This window comes from Hyperolius riggenbachi, chromosome 12 (genome assembly GCF_040937935.1).
Source record: "Hyperolius riggenbachi isolate aHypRig1 chromosome 12, aHypRig1.pri, whole genome shotgun sequence".
Classification (NCBI taxonomy): Eukaryota; Metazoa; Chordata; class Amphibia; order Anura; family Hyperoliidae; genus Hyperolius; species Hyperolius riggenbachi.
The window spans coordinates 158,434,437-158,455,383 of record NC_090657.1 but is presented as its reverse complement, the minus strand read 5'-3'; the positions used below and the strand labels follow the sequence as shown (position 1 = coordinate 158,455,383).

At 48.6% G+C, this 20,947-nt stretch overlaps 1 protein-coding gene across 3 annotated transcripts in view; it reads left to right on the top strand.

Annotated features, from left to right (window-relative positions):
- The window catches only part of LOC137542170 (piezo-type mechanosensitive ion channel component 2-like), a 258,588-nt gene that overhangs the window by 196,622 nt on the left and 41,019 nt on the right, over positions 1-20,947 (top strand). For all 3 annotated transcript variants that reach the window (XM_068263888.1, XM_068263889.1, XM_068263890.1), the window contains 8 exons: positions 1,605-1,694; positions 4,195-4,304; positions 6,005-6,067; positions 7,471-7,583; positions 8,163-8,265; positions 9,626-9,688; positions 12,506-12,672; positions 13,277-13,473. In XM_068263888.1, coding sequence (XP_068119989.1) covers positions 1,605-1,694; positions 4,195-4,304; positions 6,005-6,067; positions 7,471-7,583; positions 8,163-8,265; positions 9,626-9,688; positions 12,506-12,672; positions 13,277-13,473 — 906 coding nt within the window. The remainder of the gene's footprint in view (positions 1-1,604; positions 1,695-4,194; positions 4,305-6,004; positions 6,068-7,470; positions 7,584-8,162; positions 8,266-9,625; positions 9,689-12,505; positions 12,673-13,276; positions 13,474-20,947) is intronic.

Below are 20,947 nucleotides of genomic sequence, written 5' to 3'. Positions count from 1 at the left end.
CTGCTAGTCTGTATCACACCGATCACTGGATCACCACAGCACTGCTAGTCTGTATCACACTCATCACTGTATCACCACAGCACTGCTAGTCTGTATCACACCCATCACTGTATCACCACAGCACTGCTAGTCTGTATCACACTCATCACTGTATCACCACAGCACTGCTAGTCTGTATCACACCCATCACTGTATCACCACAGCACTGCTAGTCTGTATCACACTCATCACTGTATCACCACAGCACTGCTAGTCTGTATCACGCCCATCACTATCACCACAGCACTGCTAGTCTGTATCACGCCGATCACTGGAACACCATGGCACTGCTAGTCTGTATCACACCCATCACTGTATCACCACAGCACTGCTAGTCTGTATCACACTCATCACTGTATCACCACAGCACTGCTACCCTGTATCACGCCGATCACTGGAACACCACAGCACTGATAGTCTGTATTACGCCCATTAATGTATTGTGCACATGTAATTAAGACGTCGGGAAATTTGGGCACAGGGTGAAACCAAAAAAAGTCTCACCCTGATCCTGCAAAAGTCCTGGCAGCTTTAATTACTATTCCCCCTCCAGGTCGCTGTGAGTAGTGGGGTAAGATGGAATTCAGCTTCCAGCTATTGCTGGCGGTTGAACTAAAGAGAACTCGAGGCAGATTTTTTAAAGATAAAAGGACACAGAGGCATGTCCTCTGCACAATGGCATGCCTCTGTGTCCTTCTATTGCCGCTGCTAGTCCCCCACCTCTGTCAGCTTCCTCTAATCGGAAGCTAAGCTGGGACCCAGGAAGTACTTCCTGGGTCGTGGCTTAGCTTCCGATTGGAGGAAGCTGACAGAGGCACGGCGTAATGTCTGATCGCGCTGCCTGGAAGCTCCCCTCCACACTAAGTAGCACACATGCGCAGTGTGAAGTGAATTATGCTGCTGATGGTAACATAATAAATATCTCCGCTTCCACACCTCCTACACTCCCCAAATTTTCAGGGAAGGGAGAGGATCCCCCGAACTACGTATATGGCAAATTGCAGCCCCCGAGCCCCACTGGTTCAGGAGATAGAGTAGAGAAACCTATCTCGGGAACCAGTGGGGCTCGGGGGCTGCAATTTGGTATAGAGATAGTTCGGGGGATCCCTTCCCTACCCTGAAAATTTGGGGAGTCAAGGAGGTGTGGAAGCGGAGATGTTTATTATGTTACCATCAGCAGCATTATGAAATAGGAAATGTGACCGCACAGTCTCCTACTGCGCATGCGGGGCAGCGCAAATCCACAGGCAGCGTAATCAGACACAACACCGGCAATATAAGGACACAGAGGCATGTAATTGTGGAGAGAACATGCCTCTGTGTCCTATTATCTTCAGAAAATCCGCCTCAGGTTGTCTTGAATCTGTTTTTATAGTAATTTGGGCTCCGTCTTTTCATGGCACCAAAATTACCGACTGAGTGCCGCTGTAGCCATAATTCACACTACGGCGTATGGTGGGCATGCTGCTCCCAAATCTCCAGTGCTGTTTTTGTCTTGCACTGTATCACCACAGCACTGATAGTCTGATAACCCTCCTGTGTTCCTCTCTCTGTGGATCCATCAGGGGTGCGGAGCTGTTTGAGGAGAAGATTAAGAAGGTGGTGGCCGCCCGCTTGGAGGAGGAGAAGAAGTGCGCTCAGGCCATGAAGAAACAGTGAGTCAGTCATACCTACTGTATATATATAACGTGATGCCACAATCCACACACAGCAGGGAACTCTGTGTGATACCGCTAAGCAGGACGCAGACCCCCTGGTAATATGTTCCCTGAAGATCTATACACATTACTGCAGAGCTATAACTGCCAGCAGCTACAGGAAATCTTCACTTCAGAATAACTCTGATACATACTGCTCTGCTATAACTGTCACACTGCCCTGCTATAACTGTCACACTGCCCTGCTATAACTTTGTACTATTGTCTCGCACACACTAAAGCAGGGGTGGGGAACCTATGGCTCGGGAGCCAGATGTGGCTCTTTTGATGGCTACAACTGTCTCACAGTTAGAGGTTGATTCACTAAGCTACACAGCTCAAGCAGCGCAGCTTAGTGTGGCAGCACAAGCTGTAGCATGCACTACTAACTTACTTGCGCTTCCCCAAAATGAACGGCCTGTCCAATTGTCCCACTCTGGACTCTGTCAGGTCCAGTGACTTTGTAGGACGAGATCCCTGCACTTTGATTGGCCCAACTATTGGGTCAAAGTGCGGGGATCTCGTCCTACAAAGTTAATCAACCCCCAAGTCAACTAGCTAATTGTACAAGCTTTTAGTCGGTATTTATCCTGTCTGGCTTTCAGGGAAATTGCTGATGTTGCTGAAACCCAAGAAATCTGAAGACGTGTCTGACAGTTCCGCTTCCCAGAGGATCAACTGTATACACATCACCATTGCAACAGGGACATGAGCCCTCTGCTGCACATACACAGTGTGACAGTTTTAAACATTGTATGGCTCTCACAGAATTACATTTTAAAATATGTGGCGTTTATTGCACTCTCAACCAAAAAGGTTCCTGACCCCTGCACTAAAGGATCAAACCCATAGGGCTCGATTCAGTAAGCAGTGCTAACTGTTAGCACGCTTCTGAAAATGCCATTATCACGCCTTAACTCAGTTTGGGCGTGTTAAAATCAGATCGCGCGCAAAGATCCGCGCGCACAGTGCATTGCGCGCGAAGTGCCCATTCACATCTATACGACTTACCGCGCGCACCGCGCTGTGCGCGCGTAAAGTTTCGCGCGCGGGTCTTTGCGCGCGATCTGATTTTAGAAACAGTGCTAACCTACTTAGCACCCTGGCTAACATGCCTAAAGTCTTTAGGCGTGCTAAGTAGGTTAGCACAGTTTACTGAATCAAGCCCATAGTCTTTCAGGGGAATGCAACAGCTGGAAAAGAGGGATGTGCGCCCTCTATGTAGTATTCAACAGAGCCCTGCTATAACTGACACACACTGCCCTGGTATAACTGCCACATGCTGCACCGTTATATCCGCCACATGCTGCCCCCTGCTATAACTGTCACAGACTGCACTGCTATAACTGCCACACACTGCCCTGCTATAACTGACACACTGCCTTGCAATGATGAGCTTCATCGATACGCAGCAGTTCAGCGAGTATTACGTACCCTTCGTATTATAACGCAGCGGACATGGTGTAATAATGGATGGTGAATAGGATTACGTACGGTATTGTGCTGCTGCATGCTGTTCCTCTGCTTCACCAGCAGGAAGCGCCTGCGCTGCAATCAGATAGACACTTCAGTTCCCCATTAGGTCCCCCTTACATTCCTTAGCGGCGAATACGTAATTTACCATGAAGAATTGCTCTGCAGTAAGATTTAGCATGACTTAGGAGCAAGCTCACCGGCGGCAGAGTAGTTACGCAGCGGAGACAACTTAACAATTGGAGAATAGATGGATGACGCATCCGTAGCTTTACGCATGTTTTCTCTGTATTTATGTAACCTGCGGGGAGGTGCCCTCCTGTTGCCACTTTCGGTATTACAAGTGGAAATTTAATTGTTATAGCGTTAGTGAATAAAGGTGGCCACACACTTATAGATTTGCAGCAGATTCGACCATTAGATAGATTCCTGTCGGATGCCAGTCAGGTCCAATTTGACAGGAATCTATCTGATGTGTGCCACACACTAGGAACAGATTTCCAATAGATTTCAGAATGAAATCTCTTGAAAATCAATTTAAATGCAGTGTTGCACCATTCGATCCAATGCAACCCTATGGGCCATCTATCTGCTGCCAGCAGCCGATCGACCCAGATTTTCCGTCCGAACTGATAGAGCAAATCGATTGAAATCGACCAAACAATCGTGCTTTCTGCCTTATTGATTACTAGCCGATTCGATCAGAGCAGTCGAATCGGCTATTGATCGATGGCTGAAACCGACCAATGTATGGGTCCCTTAAGTGCTCCACCCTTAGCTAGTACTGATATAGGCTTGATAGCTGATATTTCTAGCTCGGTGGGTGTTGCTGGGTTGTTGGGCTAGCTCAGGGGCTGGACATTTTGTCTGTGTATGGTGATCCCCATCGTACTGTTACAGGCAGCAACCCTGAAATGTGTGTCCCATCTGGCCGGCTGCAGTGAGGAGGGGCTGTGCTGATTTCTCTTTACTTGTGCACTGACAGGATGGAGCAAATTAAATCTAAACAGAAGGCAACCAATGAGGCAAAGGAAGGTAAAACAAGTGTGAGCTCTGTGGGCGAGGAGATCTCGGAGTCATCCTCAAAGGACAAAGGTAAACAAATGTATGTTCTCTGTATGTATCCTGTGCTCTCTGTATGTGTCCCGTGTTGTCTCTCTGTATGTGTCCCGTGTTCTCTGTATGTATCCCGTGTTCTCTGTATGTGTCTAATGTTCTCTGTATGTGTCTCGTGTTCTCTAAATGTGTCTAATGTTCTCTGTATGTGTCCCGTGTTCTCTGTACGTGTATTGTGTTATCTGTACGTGTCTCGTGTTCTCTGTACGTGTCTCGTGTTCTCTGTACGTGTCTCGTGTTCTCTGTTCGTGTCTTGTGTTCTCTGTATGTGTCTCGTGTTCTCTGTATGTGTCTCGTGTTCTCTGTATGTGTCTAATGTTCTCTGTATGTGTCTCGTGTTCTCTGTATGTGTCTCGTGTTCTCTGTATGTGTCCCGTGTCCTCTGTATGTGTCCCGTGTCCTCTGTATGTGTCCCGTGCTCTCTGTATGTGTCCCGTGTTCTCTGTATGTGTCTCGTGTTCTCTGTACGTGCCTCGTGTTCTCTGTACGTGCCTCGTGTTCACTGTACGTGCCTCGTGTTCTCTGTACGTGTCTCGTGTTCTCTGTACGTGTCTCGTGTTCTCTGTACGTGTCTCGTGTTCTCTGTACGTGTCTCGTGTTCTCTGTACGTGTCTCGTGTTCTCTGTACGTGTCTCATGTTCTCTGTACGTGTCTCGTGTTCTCTGTACATGTCTCGTGTTCTCTGTATGTGTCTCGTGTTCTTTCTTGTGTTCTCTGTATTTATCTAATGTTCGTATGTGTCCGGTGTTCTCTGTATGTGTCTCGTGTTCTCTACGTTTCTCATGTTCTCTACGTGTCTCGTGTTCTCTGTACATGTCTCGTGTTATCTGTACATGTCTCGTGTTCTCTGTTCGTGTCTTGTGTTCTCTGTATGTGTCTCGTGTTCTTTCTTGTGTTCTCTGTATTTGTCTAATGTTCGTATGTGTCCGGTGTTCTCTGAATGTGTCTCGTGTTCTCTACGTTTCTCATGTTCTCTACGTGTCTCGTGTTCTCTGTACATGTCTCGTGTTCTCTGTACGTGTCTTGTGTTCTCTGTATGTGTCTAATGTTCTCTGTATGTGTCCGGTGTTCTCTGTACGTGTCTCGTGTTCTCTGTATGTGTCTCGTGTTCTCTAAATGTGTCTAATGTTCTCTGTATGTGTCCCGTGTTCTCTGTACGTGTATCGTGTTCTCTGTACGTGTCTCGTGTTCTCTGTACGTGTCTCGTGTTCTCTGTACGTGTCTGGTGTTCTCTGTACATGTCTCGTGTTCTCTGTACGTGTCTCGTGTTCTCTGTACATGTCTCGTGTTCTCTGTACATGTCTCGTGTTCTGAGTGTTCTCTGTATGTGTCTCGTGTTCTTTCTTGTGTTCTCTGTATTTATCTAATGTTCGTATGTGTCCGGTGTTCTCTGTATGTGTCTCGTGTTCTCTACGTTTCTCATGTTCTCTACGTGTCTCGTGTTCTCTGTACATGTCTCGTGTTCTCTGTACGTGTCTTGTGTTCTCTGTATGTGTCTAATGTTCTCTGTATGTGTCCGGTGTTCTCTGTACGTGTCTCGTGTTCTCTGTATGTATCTTATGTTCTCTGTATGTATTTCATGTCCTCTGTATGTATCCTGTGTTCTCTGTGTTCGTCCTGTGTTCTATGTATGTGTCTTGTGTTCTCTGTATGTGTCTAATGTTCTCTGTATGTCCCAGAGGATGGAGACAAGAAGGACGGGAAGAAGAAATGGTGGCAGCCATGGGTGACGCACACTACAAGTAAGTTCTGCTGCACGTATCTCTGCAGAAAGTGACATCCCTGAGCCCATATCTCTGCAGGAAGTGACATCACTAAGCACACAAGCACAGGCATAATTGTTACCGTATATACTCGCATATACCCATGTATAAGCCGAGGTACCCACTTTTCCTTTTAGAAACCAGGAAAATGTGATTGACTTGCATGTATAAGCCCCCTCCCCAGTATAGTCCCCTCCACAGTAGCCAGATGTGCACCCATTGCAAATAAGTTCCCCTCGCCATAGCAAGATGTGCCCCAGGATCATACAGCTGTGTCTCAAGACGTCACTATATGCCATCATAGATATGAGACACAGCGATTGCCACACAGGAGGAAGAATCCCTGATCATTGCACCACTTACACATTGCTTACACGGTCCACTCCACAAGCCAGGGGACACAGGTAGTCTTGAGCAGAGCACTCTGCACAACATGTTGCAAGGGATGGGGGGCACATCAATTATGCAATAATATAAAACCATCAGCCAATCACAAACCAACCTGAAGTAATGCTAACATTTGTATAGTGCTTTTTACTGTCATACTCAGTGTTTGAGAGCTGCAGCCACTAGGCGGCGCTCATTAGACCATCCTCTTAGGGAGTCTTACCGAATGTCAAAGGCAGAGCTCTTAAACAACCGTGGCTGGTTACATGAAATCTGCATGTATGCAGGAGTTATTATTGCCATTCTTTACTGGCAGCACTGTCTTCCTATGCCCCCCCCCCCCTCCCATCCTCAGTATGTATGTATAAGACCTGCACAAATCTCACTGCCTTGCACACTCGAATCACGATGTCACATGTGCTACGTTGGGCATGTGTATGGGAGGAGGACAGAACCTGGAGCCAGCGGCAGACGAGGACACATAATGTATAGAGCACTGGGGGGAGCACATTGACCATTAGGGGCACAGCGTCAGGTGTTTCATCACTCGTCCAGATATAGCTCACCATTACTGCCTTGCACCCGACTGACCTCTATGGCCAGACATCCTGCAACATGTCCGACCGATTTATGCAACCAATCTTGGCCCCAAATTGGTCGCATTGTCAAGCGGGTATACACTAGGCAGCACCAATTTTCATCCACTTCAATTATAATAATGGAATCATATGGTTGATCCACCGCCAAGTCGCCTGATGTATGGCCACCTTAGCAATAATGCTGTAACCGTAGGAATACACCAGAGAGCTGTATTTACTGAAGTCTCGGCATACTGTTATCAGTAATTGTGTATTTCATAATTTTATAGTCTGAATTCAGTAACATCTCACATGTCTGAACTTCACTGACACCCCAATATTCTGGTCATTTGCTTGGATGATTCCTATAAGACATCCTTATTTGTGAGTTTTTCCATGTCTGACTTTCTTGCTCAGTGGTCCGCAGTGGCAGCTACAGCCTGTTTGATACGGACAGCGAAGATGAGGAGGAGGAGACTCGGGAAGAGAAGAGAGAGGAGGAGCCTCCTAAGAAAAAAACCGCCTTCCAGGTATAGTTACCCCGCTGCTGTGTGGATGGCCAGAGCCCAACCACAGCTTCAGGCTTCTGTCACTTGCCGTAAGATCTGCCAAACGCTGGTAACATCTCGGCAGCACGGGGGGCACCTGTCCTCCTTCTGTACGTCTGTGGGGGTGGGAGAGGTCACACAATCCAGTGCAAGGTCCCTCTATACCGGTTTGGTTTCTTCCAGCTGTGCTGCTGGCCGTGGACAAATACATCCGTACTGGGCATGTGCGAGTAAAGTCCCAGTAGAACAAAGCATGCCCAGTAGAACAAAGGGCTCGTGCACAAAGGGAAAATGCCATGCACAAGCAGCTTTGTTGTACTAGGCAAGCTCAGACATTTTCTGCACATGCCTACTGCAAGTGGGCTCCTCCACAGCTGGCAGCAGTGCCAGAAGAGGCCGATTCCTCTTGCTGGACGTGCTGAGGAATTATAGAGTGATTCATCAGTAGCCTGATCACTTTATGGGGCATCTGTGCTCCTAAACCCAGGTCTCCGACATATGCCCCCTGCAGGCCCTTGTGTTTTATATATACTGAGACTTGTTGTGTTTCTTCCCCTGCAGCTGGCCTATGAAGCCTGGACCACCAGCTCCAAGTCCGCCCTGAACCTGCGCAAGAACGACGAGATAACGATCCGCAAAGAGCTGGAGAAGCAGCAGCCGGACGGTACGCTGTGCTCAACGCTGACCGGCTACTCTGTAATATTCCTACCTGATGATCAGCCCCATTCACAAATATAGCATTGCAAAAATTTTATTAACTTTTCATTAAAAATATCCTTCTTTTCCCAACTTTGCAGTAGCAGAATATTCAGTTAGTATAGTAGCAGCTGTTCAGCAATCCACTCCCAGCATTGAAGTGTACAGTGTCAGACACTGCCCTCTTCAGGCAGGATGGGGGGGGGGCACATTATAATTATTAATATTTTATTTGCATATTACCAACATCTTCTGTATCACTGTACACAGTACAAACAAATACTGTAACTGGGAGCATGGACACATGAGAGGTTCATAACTCTGTACAATCAGGACATCCAGCAATACAAATACATGGCTGGTGTGTGCCTGAGACATCACCAGTACTGGTACATGTTCATACAATAAATTACAGCAGAATAAGAAACACTAGAAGGAGGTCCCTGCCCTTGCAAGCTTGCAATCTCCAGATGATGGTTGGTTGGAGACATTAGGAAAGGAGACACAGGGCCTTCAATGATACCTAAAGCAAATTATAGGCTTGTCTGAACAGGTGAGTTTTGAGAGTAAATTTGAAGGTTTCCAGTCTTGGAACATGAAGGACCGGCTATGGGAGAGAGTTCCCAAGGGGACTGGGTGGGATGGCATCTGGAGATAAATAAGGAATTGTATGAAGGTGACAACTAATATAGAGCTTTGTATGATAGGGTGAGGAGTTTAAACTGGATCCTGGATAATTGGTAACCAATGGAGAGATTGTCAGAGAGGGGCTGCAGCAGAGGAGCAGGAAAGATGTTGATCGGGCGGGCATCAAAATTCAGTAGGAATTGGCAGAGAGGAGCGGGAGGAGAGGTGGGTGAGGCGGGTAGCAGATGTCAATAAGGACTGGAGAGGAGCAGCATGAAAGGAGCGGGAGGAGAGGTGGATGAGGCGGGCAGAAGAGGTCAGTAGGGACTGGAGAGGAGCAGGAGGAGAGGTGGGCTGCAGAGTTCAGTAGGAACTGGAGAGGAGCAGCATCAGGGTAGCGGGAGGAGAGGTGGATGAGGCGGGCAGCAGAGGTCAGTACGGCCTGGAGAGGAGCAGGAGGAGATGTGGATGAGGCAGACAGCTGAGTTCAGTAGGGACTGGAGAGGAGCAAATCCTGAAACTTCACACCTTACTGCTGGAAAGGGGTTACTGAGCTGCTGTTTCAGATACTTAAGGGTTATCTCACTCTCAGAAGGGCTGGAAAATAAGACATAAGTACATCCGGGGCATCATGAATGGAGCAGAGGTCATATAGTGCCTATAGTGACCATTTATGAACTTTGCTTATGCTGGTCTTGTAGGTAAGCAGGAGGAGCCGGAGGTGACGGAGTTGGAGAGTCAGGAGGATAACGCAGAAGGACCAGGTAAGAGTTGAAGGAGATTTGGGTCACGCCACACCTCTCTCCATGCACGCGCCTCACTTCCTGCTTCTGTGTTCCTGTCACGCCATACCTCTCTCCATGCACAACCCTCACTTCCTGCTTCTGTGGTCCTGTCACGCCATACCTCTCTCCATGCACACACCTCACTTCCTGCTTCTGTGTTCCTGTCACATCACACCTCTCTCCATGCACAACCCTCACTTCCTGCTTCTGTGTTCCTGTCACGCCATACCTTTCTCCATGCACGCGCCTCACTTCCTGCTTCTGTGTTTTTGTCAAGCCACACCTCTCTCCATGCACACGCCTCACTTCCTGCTTCTGTGTTCCTGTATGTCACACCTCTCTCCATGTACACGCCTCACTTCCTGCTTCTGTGTTCCTGTCACATGGCATCTCTTTCCATGCACGCACCTCACTTCCTGCTTCTGTGTTCCAGTCACGCCACACCTCTCTCCATGCACATACCTTACTTCCTGCTTGTGTTCCTGTCATGCCGCACCTCTCTCCATGCACACGCCTCACTTCCTGCTTTTGTGTTCCTGTCACGCCGCACCTCTCTCCATGCACACGCCTCACTTCCTGCTTCTGTATTCCTGTCACACGCATCTCTCTCCAAGCACATGCCTCACTTCCTGCTTCTGTGTTCTTGTCACGCCACACCTCTCTCCATGCACACACCTCACTTCCTGCTTCTGTGTTCCTGTCACATGGCATCTCTTTCCATGCACGCACCTCACTTCCTGCTTCTGTGTTCCAGTCACGCCACACCTCTCTCCATGCACATACCTTACTTCCTGCTTGTGTTCCTGTCATGCCGCACCTCTCTCCATGCACACGCCTCACTTCCTGCTTCTGTGTTCCTGTCACGCCGCACCTCTCTCCATGCACACGCCTCACTTCCTGCTTCTGTATTCCTGTCACACGCATCTCTCTCCAAGCACATGCCTCACTTCCTGCTTCTGTGTTCTTATCACGCCACACCTCTCTCCATGCACATGCCTCACTTCCTGCTTCTGTGTTCCTGTCACATGGCATCTCTTTCCATGCACGCACCTCACTTCCTGCTTCTGTGTTCCAGTCACGCCACACCTCTCTCCATGCACATACCTTACTTCCTGCTTGTGTTCCTGTCATGCCGCACCTCTCTCCATGCACATGCCTCACTTCCTGCTTCTGTATTCCTGTCACTCGCATCTCTCTCCAAGCACATGCCTCACTTCCTGCTTCTGTGTTCCTGTCACGCCGCATCTCTCTCCATGCACACACCTCACTTCCTGCTTCTGTTTTCTTTTCATGACGCACCTCTCCCCATGCACATGCCTCACTTACTGTTTTCCTGTCACGCCACATCTCTCTCCATGCACATGCCTCACTTCCTGCTTCTGTGTTCCTGTCATGCCGCACCTCTCTCCATGCACATGCCTCACTTCCTGCTTCTGTGTTCCTGTCATGCCGCACCTCTCTCCATGCACACGCCTCACTTCCTGCTTCTGTATTCCTGTCACACGCATCTCTCTCCAAGCACATGCCTCACTTCCTGCTTCTGTGTTCCTGTCAAGCCGCATCTCTCTCCATGCACACACCTCACTTCCTGGCAGGAAGTTCCTGCTTCTGTTTTCCTTTCATGACGCACCTCTCCCCATGCACACGCCTCACTTACTGTGTTCCTGTCACGCCACATCTCTCTCCATGCACATGCCTCACTTCCTGCTTCTGTGTTCCTGTCACGCCACACCTCTCTCCATGCACACGCCTCACTTCCTGCTTCTGTGTTCCTGTAACGCTGCACCTCTCTCCATGCACATGCCTCACTTCCTGCTTCTGTGTTCCTTTCACGCCGCACCTCTTTCCATGCACACGCCTCACTTCCTGCTTTTGTGTTCCTGTCACGCCATACCTCTCTCCATGCATATGCCTCACTTCCTGCTTTTGTGTTCCTGTTGTGCCACATCTTTCTCCATGCACATGCCTCACTTCCTGCTTCTGTGTTCCTGTCACGCCGCACCTCTCTCTGTGCACATGCCTCACTTCCTATGTTACTGTCACACCGCACCTCTATCCATGCACGAGCCTCACTTCCTATGTTACTGTCACGCCACACCTCTATCCATGCACGAGCCTCACTTCCTGCTTCTGTGTTCCTGTCACGCCACACCTCTCTCCATGCACACGCCTCACTTCCTGCTTCTGTGTTCCTGTCACGCCACACCTCTCTCTGTGCACACGCCTCACTTCCTGCTTCTGTGTTCCTGTCATGCTGCACCTCTCTCCATGCACACGGCTCACTTCCTGCTTATGTGTTCTTGTTACGCCACACCTCTCTCCATCCACAACCCTCACTTCCTGCTTCTGTGTTCCTGTCACGCAATACCTCTCTCCATGCACCACCCTCACTTCCTGCTTCTGTGTTCCTGTCACGCCATACCTCTCTCCATGCACGCTCCTCACTTCCTGCTTCTGTGTTCTTGTCATGCCATACCTCTCTCCATGCACACACCTCACTTCCTGCTTCTGTGTTCCTGTCACGCCACACCTCTCTCGATGCACGCACTTCCCTTCCTGCTTCTGTGTTCCTGTCACGCCATACCTCTCTCCATGCACGCGCCTCACTTCCTGCTTCTGTGTTCCTGTCACGCCACACCTCTTTCCATGCACGCACTTCCCTTCCTGCTTCTGTGTTCCTGTCACGCCATACCTCTCTCCATGCACACGCCTCACTTCCTGCTTCTGTGTTCCTGTCATGCCGCACCTCTCTCCATGCGCACGCCTCACTTCCTGCCTCTGTGTTCCTGTATCCAGAGAATATCATTCAGAGGGCCATAAACTTTGTGCGCTTCTCCTGGGTCTTCATACAAGCGCTGGCTGATGACACGATAGAGAGTCTGAACTCGCTGTGTAAAGACAGCGTAGACATTGCCACCGTGCTGAAGATGGAGCGGCTGATGCTGCAGAGGAACCTGGAGAAGGTACAGCGTGTCCACTGTGTCATGTATATTCTGTCATATCCAACCACTAAAGTGAGGGGCACCTGCGTCATAACCGCTTTTTATACCATTGTGAGGACTCCTGTGACAGGATGATTATTGTATGCAGTTCAGAAAAACACCAATCAAATGTAGGAGGAGGCGCTCACAATCTATTCCCAATTATAGTCATAGTGTAATGTCCTGCCATATTATTATTATGTATTTATATAGCACTGACATCTTCTGCAGAACTTTACAGAGTACATAGCCATATCACTGACTGTCTTCAGAGGAGCTCACAATCTAATCCTTACCATAGTCGTAGTCTAATGTCCTACCATATTATTATTATTATGTATTTATATAGCACTGAAATCTTCTGCAGCACTGTACAAAATATATAGTCATGTCACTGGCTGTCCTCAGAGGAGCTCACAATCTAATCCTGCCATAGTCCTAGTCTAATGTTCTACCATATTATAATTATGTATTTATATAGCACTGACATCTTCTGCAGCACTTTACAGAGTGCATAGTCATGTCACTGACTGTCCTCCGATGAGCTCAGTAGCGAGTAACACTTGTATTGCTTGTCTTGGTGCAGGGTAAGGTGGCGTCCCAGGAGACTATTGCGGAATACTATAAGGCCCAGCAGCTGTCGCGGACTCACACGTTGTCCAGTGAGGAGAATGAGGATCAGCACAGCCACGCAGAGGAAGAGACCGTCCCCCACAAGAGATTGGAGATCTGTAAGATCCTCAGTGTGGAGTCGCAGCAGTCTCAGGACAGCTATGTGTCCAGGTAACCGCTGATCCTGATGATGTCACAGAATAAGCTGACCTCATCTGCGATGTATACATGGTAACAGTCATACGCTGCCGCACATTCCTTCTGATAAGCATGGATGAAGATGTTATACAACTGCGTTCCAAAAATTGGATAAGACCCTATTTATTTCCCAACGTTCAGGAAATCGCACGGTGATGATTGCGGTGTATCGCAGAGCCCCTTTCATTCACAATACGTTTTTACCTGAATGCAATCGCACTGCTTACTGCTGCTTTCCTGCAATTGCATTCAGGCTGCATTCTATGAGAGGGCATGAAAAGTAGTGAGCGCAGTACTATGTGATTTTCTGCCAATCCACTTATGCAGCGTGAAACTCCACCTCTTATCTCCCGAAAACGACACTAACCCCCTACATGATGACGATCGTACAAAAGCGCAAATGGGAAATGCCAAAACGCGCAGGAAATCACATTTGTAATAAGCGGCAAATCATGATCATTTTTCTATTTGTACAGAGAAGGAGGCAATTCTGCCTCACTCGTATATCACCCGACAGCATCAGCAAATGTGAGGATTTCAGTTAATTTATCAATTGTAAATAATATAGTAATCTAGAAAAAGGCATGAGGCAGGTGTATGGGCACTTAGCACTATTCCCTTAAAGGTAGCCATACTTTAGGTGACTTGGTGGCTGATCGACCATCCGATTCCTTATTATAATCGAATTGGATGAAAATTGGTGCATGCCCCATAGACAATGTGAACAATTTGGGGACAAAATTAGTCAATCGCGCATGCTGCAAGATGTTGGGCCGACTTGCTCGATTGGGTGCGCGTCGGTATCTGGGTGCAATTTTGGGACGATTGACAAACGCAGCGAAACCCCCGGCGCAGTCCCCACTAATGAAAAAATGTCCCCCCGGTGCTCAGTGCAAGTTATACATTTCCTGTCCACGGCCTGCGCTTGTCCACCGCCGCACTCCGTTCTCCACAAATGCGCCACGTGGTTGCCCAGTAAGGGCGTGTGTATGATGTCAGACGTCACACACGGCCACGTTACTAGGCAACCATGTGGCGCGTGCGTGTGGAGAACGGAGTGCGCCCAGAGGACAAGCGGAGGCTGTGGACAGGAAATGTATAACTTGCACTGGGCACCGTCAGGGGGGGAGGGGGGATGAACATTTAACATTAGGGGAACAGGGACGTGGCAGCATCACAAGGCTGATTCCGGATCGATTTCAGCATGAAGTTGATTGGGAATCGGCCTGTGGTGTATGGGCAGCCAACAGATCTCTCTTATCAGATCCCATCAGAGAGAGATTTGTCTCTTGGTGGAATCTGCCTATCATCGCTACACTGTTCTCCCTTTAATTTTTTTCCAGCCAGGTGGCATAAAAAGTAGCCGGGTGGGGCGAGATGAGAGAATACAGGGCCACGCTTCTCTGCACAATTCTGCTTACAGCAGAGGAGGAAGTGAGCCGATGACAGCCGGGTGCTCACCAAAACTACCCGGGTGGAGCACCCGGCTAAAACAGCCTGGGGAGAACACTGTCACTAGATGTATGGCTTCCTTAACCACTTTTTCCACTGCTACAGTATATCTACGTCATCTGTGGCACCCTCTAAGCCACCATGACGTAGATATACTGACTTGCTTGCAGCCCTGCTGTGCACGATCGGGTGCGCTTCAGAGCGCACCCCCCGGCACTTTCAGCTGCATTACTAATTGGTGAAAGGGAACATGTTCCCTTGTAGCCAGTTAGTCTGCCCCCCTCCCATGAACGATCGCTGCAGTAGTCAACTGCAGCAATCCTTCATCTGTCCCCCTCCGTGCAGAAATCGTTAAAAAAAATCCTCCAGCAAGTAGCCTCACTCACCTTACCTCGTTCCTGCGACTATCCTGAAGCCCGAGCCTCCGATCTCCACTCTGCATTCAGCCACGTATTGCCGACTACCCGGGTCCCGGCTTGATGACGTCATCAAGACGGGACCCGTGTAACCGGCATTACGTGGCTGACTGCAGAGCGGGGATCGGAGGCTCGGACTTCAGGATAGTCGCAGGAACAAGGTAAGGTGAGTGAGGTTGCTTACTGGATGATTTTTTTTAATGATTTGTGCAAGGAGGGGGCTGACTGATGGGGGGGAGGTCATCTGGCTATCAGTTATGGGTGGGGGGAGGATATGTAAAAGGGGGGGGGGGTACATATTTACTGGGGGACATCTGTTTACCTAAGGGGAGGGGGGATTTGTTAATTTGGCACATCTGGGCACCTGGGGGGGCCATAACCAAATACTAGGGGCACATTTAGCTATAATGGGGGGGGGGCAGTGCTAATCCTGGGGGTACATCTGGCTATAATGAGGTAATTCTGATCCCGGGGACACATCTGGCTATAAAGAGGCACTATTCCTGGGGGTGCATCTGTCAATCTATTCTGGGGGTGGCAAACACGGGAAACATCTGGCTATGCTGGGGGGGCTGATATTGGGGACACATCTGGCAATACTTGGGGGTGGGTGATACTGGGGACACATCTGGATATCTATACTGAGGCGACTTTAACTGGTGGCACAGTTTTTATTTCAGTACCACTTTTTATTTTTAAACAGGAACTGGTCAACTTTGAGAAATAATGCATTTTTGTAATTTTTTTCCCACTTTTTTCCATTAAAATGCATAGAGAAGAACATTTTACTTGGGACAAAATACCCCCTAATGAAAGCTTACTTTATCTTGAAAAGAACGATATATAGATCATTTAAGTGGCACGAGTACAGATGAAGTTATTGCTGATTAAAAAGGGACACCGCTAAAGCGTCAAAACTGCTCTGGTCTATTAGGGGAAAACAAGCTCTGGATGCGAAGTGGTTAACCACTTGCCGACCGCCTACTTCATATTGGCGGCGGCAAAGTGGCAGCCCCAGGACCACGTAACGCAGATTGGCGTCAGGTCCTGGGGCACTCTCTGGCCGGGGATCGCGCGCTGGGATGCGCGCGCATCCACCGGCAATAGGCTCCGCCCACCCGCGACGTCAACCCGCCGGCCAATCGGAAGCGCCGGCGGGTTGTTAACCCCGCGATCGCCGCTACAAAGTGTATAATACACTTTGTAATGTATACAAAGTGTATTATACAGGCTGCCTCCTGCCCTGGTGGTCCCAGTGTCCGAGGGACCACCAGGGCAGGCTGCAGCCACCCTAGCCTGCACCCAAACACACTGATCTGCCCCCCCCTGCCCCCTGATCGCCCACAGTACCCCTCAGACCCCCCCCTGCCCACCCCCCAGACCACCATTTGCACACAATCACCCCCCTAATCACCCATCAATCACTCCCTGTCACTATCTGTCAACGCTATTTTTTTTTTAGTCCCTAAACTGCCCCCTGCTCCCTCCTGATCACCCCCCCACCCCTCAGATTCTCCCCAGACCCCCCCAGACCCTCCCCCCCCCCTGCGTACTGTATGCATCTATCCCCCCTGATCAACTGTCAATCACCTGTCAATCACCTGTCAATCACCTGTCAATCACCCGTCAATCACCCCCTGTCACTGCCACCCATCAATCAGCCCCTAACCTGCCCCTTGCGGGCAATCTGATCACCCACCCACACCAATAGATCGCCCGCAGATCCGACATCAGATCACCTCCCAAATCCATCGTTTACATCTATTCTCTCCTCTAAACACCCACTAATTACCCATCAATCACCCATCAATCACCCCCTATCACCACCTGTCACTGTTACCCATCAGATTAGACCCTTGCGGGCACCCAATCGCCCGCCCACACACTCAGATTGCCCTCAACCCCCCCCCTTATCGATTCGCCAGTGCATTATTTACATCCGTTCTTCCCTGTAATAACCCACTGATCACCTGTCAATCACCCCCTGTCACTGCCACCCATCAATCACCCCCTGTCACTGCCACCCATCAATCAGCCCCTAACCTGCCCCTTGCGGGCAATCTGATCACCCACCCACACCAATAGATCGCCCGCAGATCCGACATCAGATCACCTCCCAAATCCATCGTTTACATCTATTCTCTCCTCTAAACACCCACTAATTACCCATCAATCACCCATCAATCACCCCCTATCACCACCTGTCACTGTTACCCATCAGATTAGACCCTTGCGGGCACCCAATCGCCCGCCCACACACTCAGATTGCCCTCAACCCCCCCCCTTATCGATTCGCCAGTGCATTATTTACATCCGTTCTTCCCTGTAATAACCCACTGATCACCTGTCAATCACCCCCTGTCACTGCCACCCATCAATCACCCCCTGTCACTGCCACCCATCAATCAGCCCCTAACCTGCCCCTTGCGGGCAATCTGATCACCCACCCACACCAATAGATCGCCCGCAGATCCGACATCAGATCACCTCCCAAATCCATCGTTTACATCTATTCTCTCCTCTAAACACCCACTAATTACCCATCAATCACCCCCTATCACCACCTGTCACTGTTACCCATCAGATTAGACCCTAATCTGCCCCTTGCGGGCACCCAATCACCCGCCCACACGCTCAGATTGCCCTCAGACCCCCCCCTTATCAATTCGCCAGTGCAATATTTACATCTGTTATTCCCTGTAATAACCCACTGATCACCTGTCAATCACCCATCAATCACCCCCTGTCACTGCCACCCATCAATCACCCCCTGTCACTGCCACCCATCAATCAGCCCCTAACCTGCCCCTTGCGGGCAATCTGATCACCCACCCACACCAATAGATCGCCCGCAGATCCGACATCAGATCACCTCCCAAGTGCAGTGTTTACATCTCTTCTCTCCTCTAAACACCCACTAATTACCCATCAATCACCCCCTATCACCACCTGTCACTGTTACCCATCAGATTAGACCCTAATCTGCCCCTTGCGGGCACCCAATCACCCGCCCACACCTCAGAACGCCCTCAGACCCCAGCCCTGATCACCTCGCTAGTGCATTGCTTGCATCTATTTCCCCCCTCTAATCACACCTTGAGACACCCATAAATCACCTCCTGTCACCCCCTAGCACACCTACCCATCAGATCAGGCCCTAATTTGCCCCGTGTGGGCTCCTGATCACTCGGCCAAACCCTCAGATCCCCCTCAGACCCCCTTCCGATCACCTCCCCAGTGCATTGATTGCATCTATTTTCCCCTCTAACCGCCCCCTGAGACACCCATCAATCACCTCCTGTCACCCCCCTAGCACTCCTATCCATCAGATCAGGCCCAATACATCCTGTCATCTAAGAGGCCACCCTGCTTATGACCGTTTCCACAAAATTTGCCCTCTCATAGACCACCTGTCATCAAAATTTGCAGATGCTTATACCCCTGAACAGTCATTTTGAGAAATTTGGTTTCCAGACTACTCACAGTTTTGGGCCCGTAAAATGCCAGGGCAGTATAGGAACCCCACAAGTGACCCCATTTTAGAAAGAAGACACCCCAAGGTATTCTGTTAGGTGTATGATGAGTTCATAGAAGATTTTATTTTTTGTCAAAAGTTAGCGGAAATTGGATTTTTATTGTTTTTTTTCACAAAGTGTCATTTTTCACTAACTTGTGACAAAAAATAAAATCTTCTATGAACTCACCATACCCCTAACGGAATACCTTGGGGTGTCGTCTTTCTAAAATGGGGTCACTTGTGGGGTTCCTATACTGCCCTGGCATTTTAGGGGCCCTAAACCGTGGGGAGTAGTCTAGAAAACAAATGCCTCAAAATGACCTGTGAATAGGACGTTGGGCCCCTTAGCGCACCTAGGCTGCAAAAAAGTGTCACACATGTAGTATCGCCATACTCAGGAGAAGTAGTATAATGTGTTTTGTGGTGTATTTTTACACATACCCATGCTGGGTGGGAGAAATCTCTCTGTAAATGGACAATTGTGTGTAAAAAAAAATCAAAAATGTGTCATTTACAGAGATATTTCTCCCACCCAGCATGGTTATATGTAAAAATACACCACAAAACACATTATACTACTTCTTCTGAGTACGGCGATACCACATGTGTGACACTTTTCTGCAGCCTAACTGTGCTAAGGGGCCCAAAGTCCAATGAGTACCTTTAGGATTTCACAGGTCATTTTGAGACATTTGGGTTCAAGACGACTACTCACGGTTTAGGGCCCCTAAAATGCCAGGGCAGTATTGGAACCCCACAAATGACCCCATTCTAGAAAGAAGACACCCCAAGGTATTCCGTTAGGAGTATGGTGAGTTCATAGAAGATTTTATTTTTTGTCACAAGTTAGCGGAAATTGATATGTATTGTTTTTTTTTTCACAAAGTGTCATTTTCCGCTAACTTGTGACAAAAAAAAAATCTTCTATGAACTCACCATACCCCTAACGGAATACCTTGGGGTGTCTTCATTCTAAAATGGGGTCACTTGTGGGGTTCCTATACTGCCCTGGCATTTTAGGGGCCCTAAACCGTGAGGAGTAGTCTAGAATCCAAATGCCTCAAAATGACCTGTGAATAGGACGTTAGGCCCCTTAGCGCACCTAGGTTGCAAAAAAGTGTCACACATGTGGTATCGCCGTACTCAGAAGAAGTAGTATAATGTGTTTTGAGGTGTATTTTTATACATACCCATGCTGGGTGGGAGAAATCTCTCTGTAAATGGACAATTGTGTGTAAAAAAAATCAAATAATTGTCATTTACAGAGATATTTCTCCCACCTAGCATCTGTATGTGTAAAAATACACCCCAAAACACATTATACTACTTCTCCTGAGTACGGCGGTACCACATGTGTGGCACTTTCTTGCACCCTAAGTGCGCTAAGGGGCCCAAAGTCCAATGAGTACCTTTAGGATTTCACAGGTCATTTTGCGACATTTGGTTTCAAGACTACTCCTCACGGTTTAGGGCCCCTAAAATGCCAGGGCAGTATAGGAACCCCACAAATGACCCCATTTTAGAAAGAAGACACCCCAAGGTATTCCGTTAGGAGTATGGTGAGTTCATAGAAGATTTTATTTTTGTCACAAGTTAGCAGAAAATGACACTTTGTGAAAAAAAACAATTAAAATCAATTTCCGCTAACTTGTGACAAAAAAAAAAAATCTTCTATGAACTCACCATCCTCCTAATGGAATACCTTGGGGTGTCTTCCTTCTAAAATGGGGTAATTTGTGGGATTCCTATACTGTCCTGGCATTTTAGGGGCCCTAAACCGTGAGGAGCAGTCTTGAAACGAAATTTCTCAAAATGACCTGTGAAATCCTAAAGGTACTCATTGGACTTTGGGCCCCTTAGCGCAGTTAGGGTGCAAAAAAGTGCCACACATGTGGTATCGCCGTACTCAGGAGAAGTAGTATAATGTGTTTTGGGGTGTATTTTTCCACATACCCATGCTGAGTGGGAGAAATATCTCTATAAATTGACAATTGTGTGTAAAAAAAATAAAACAATTGTCATTTACGGAGATATTTCTCCCACCCAGCATGGGTATGTGTAA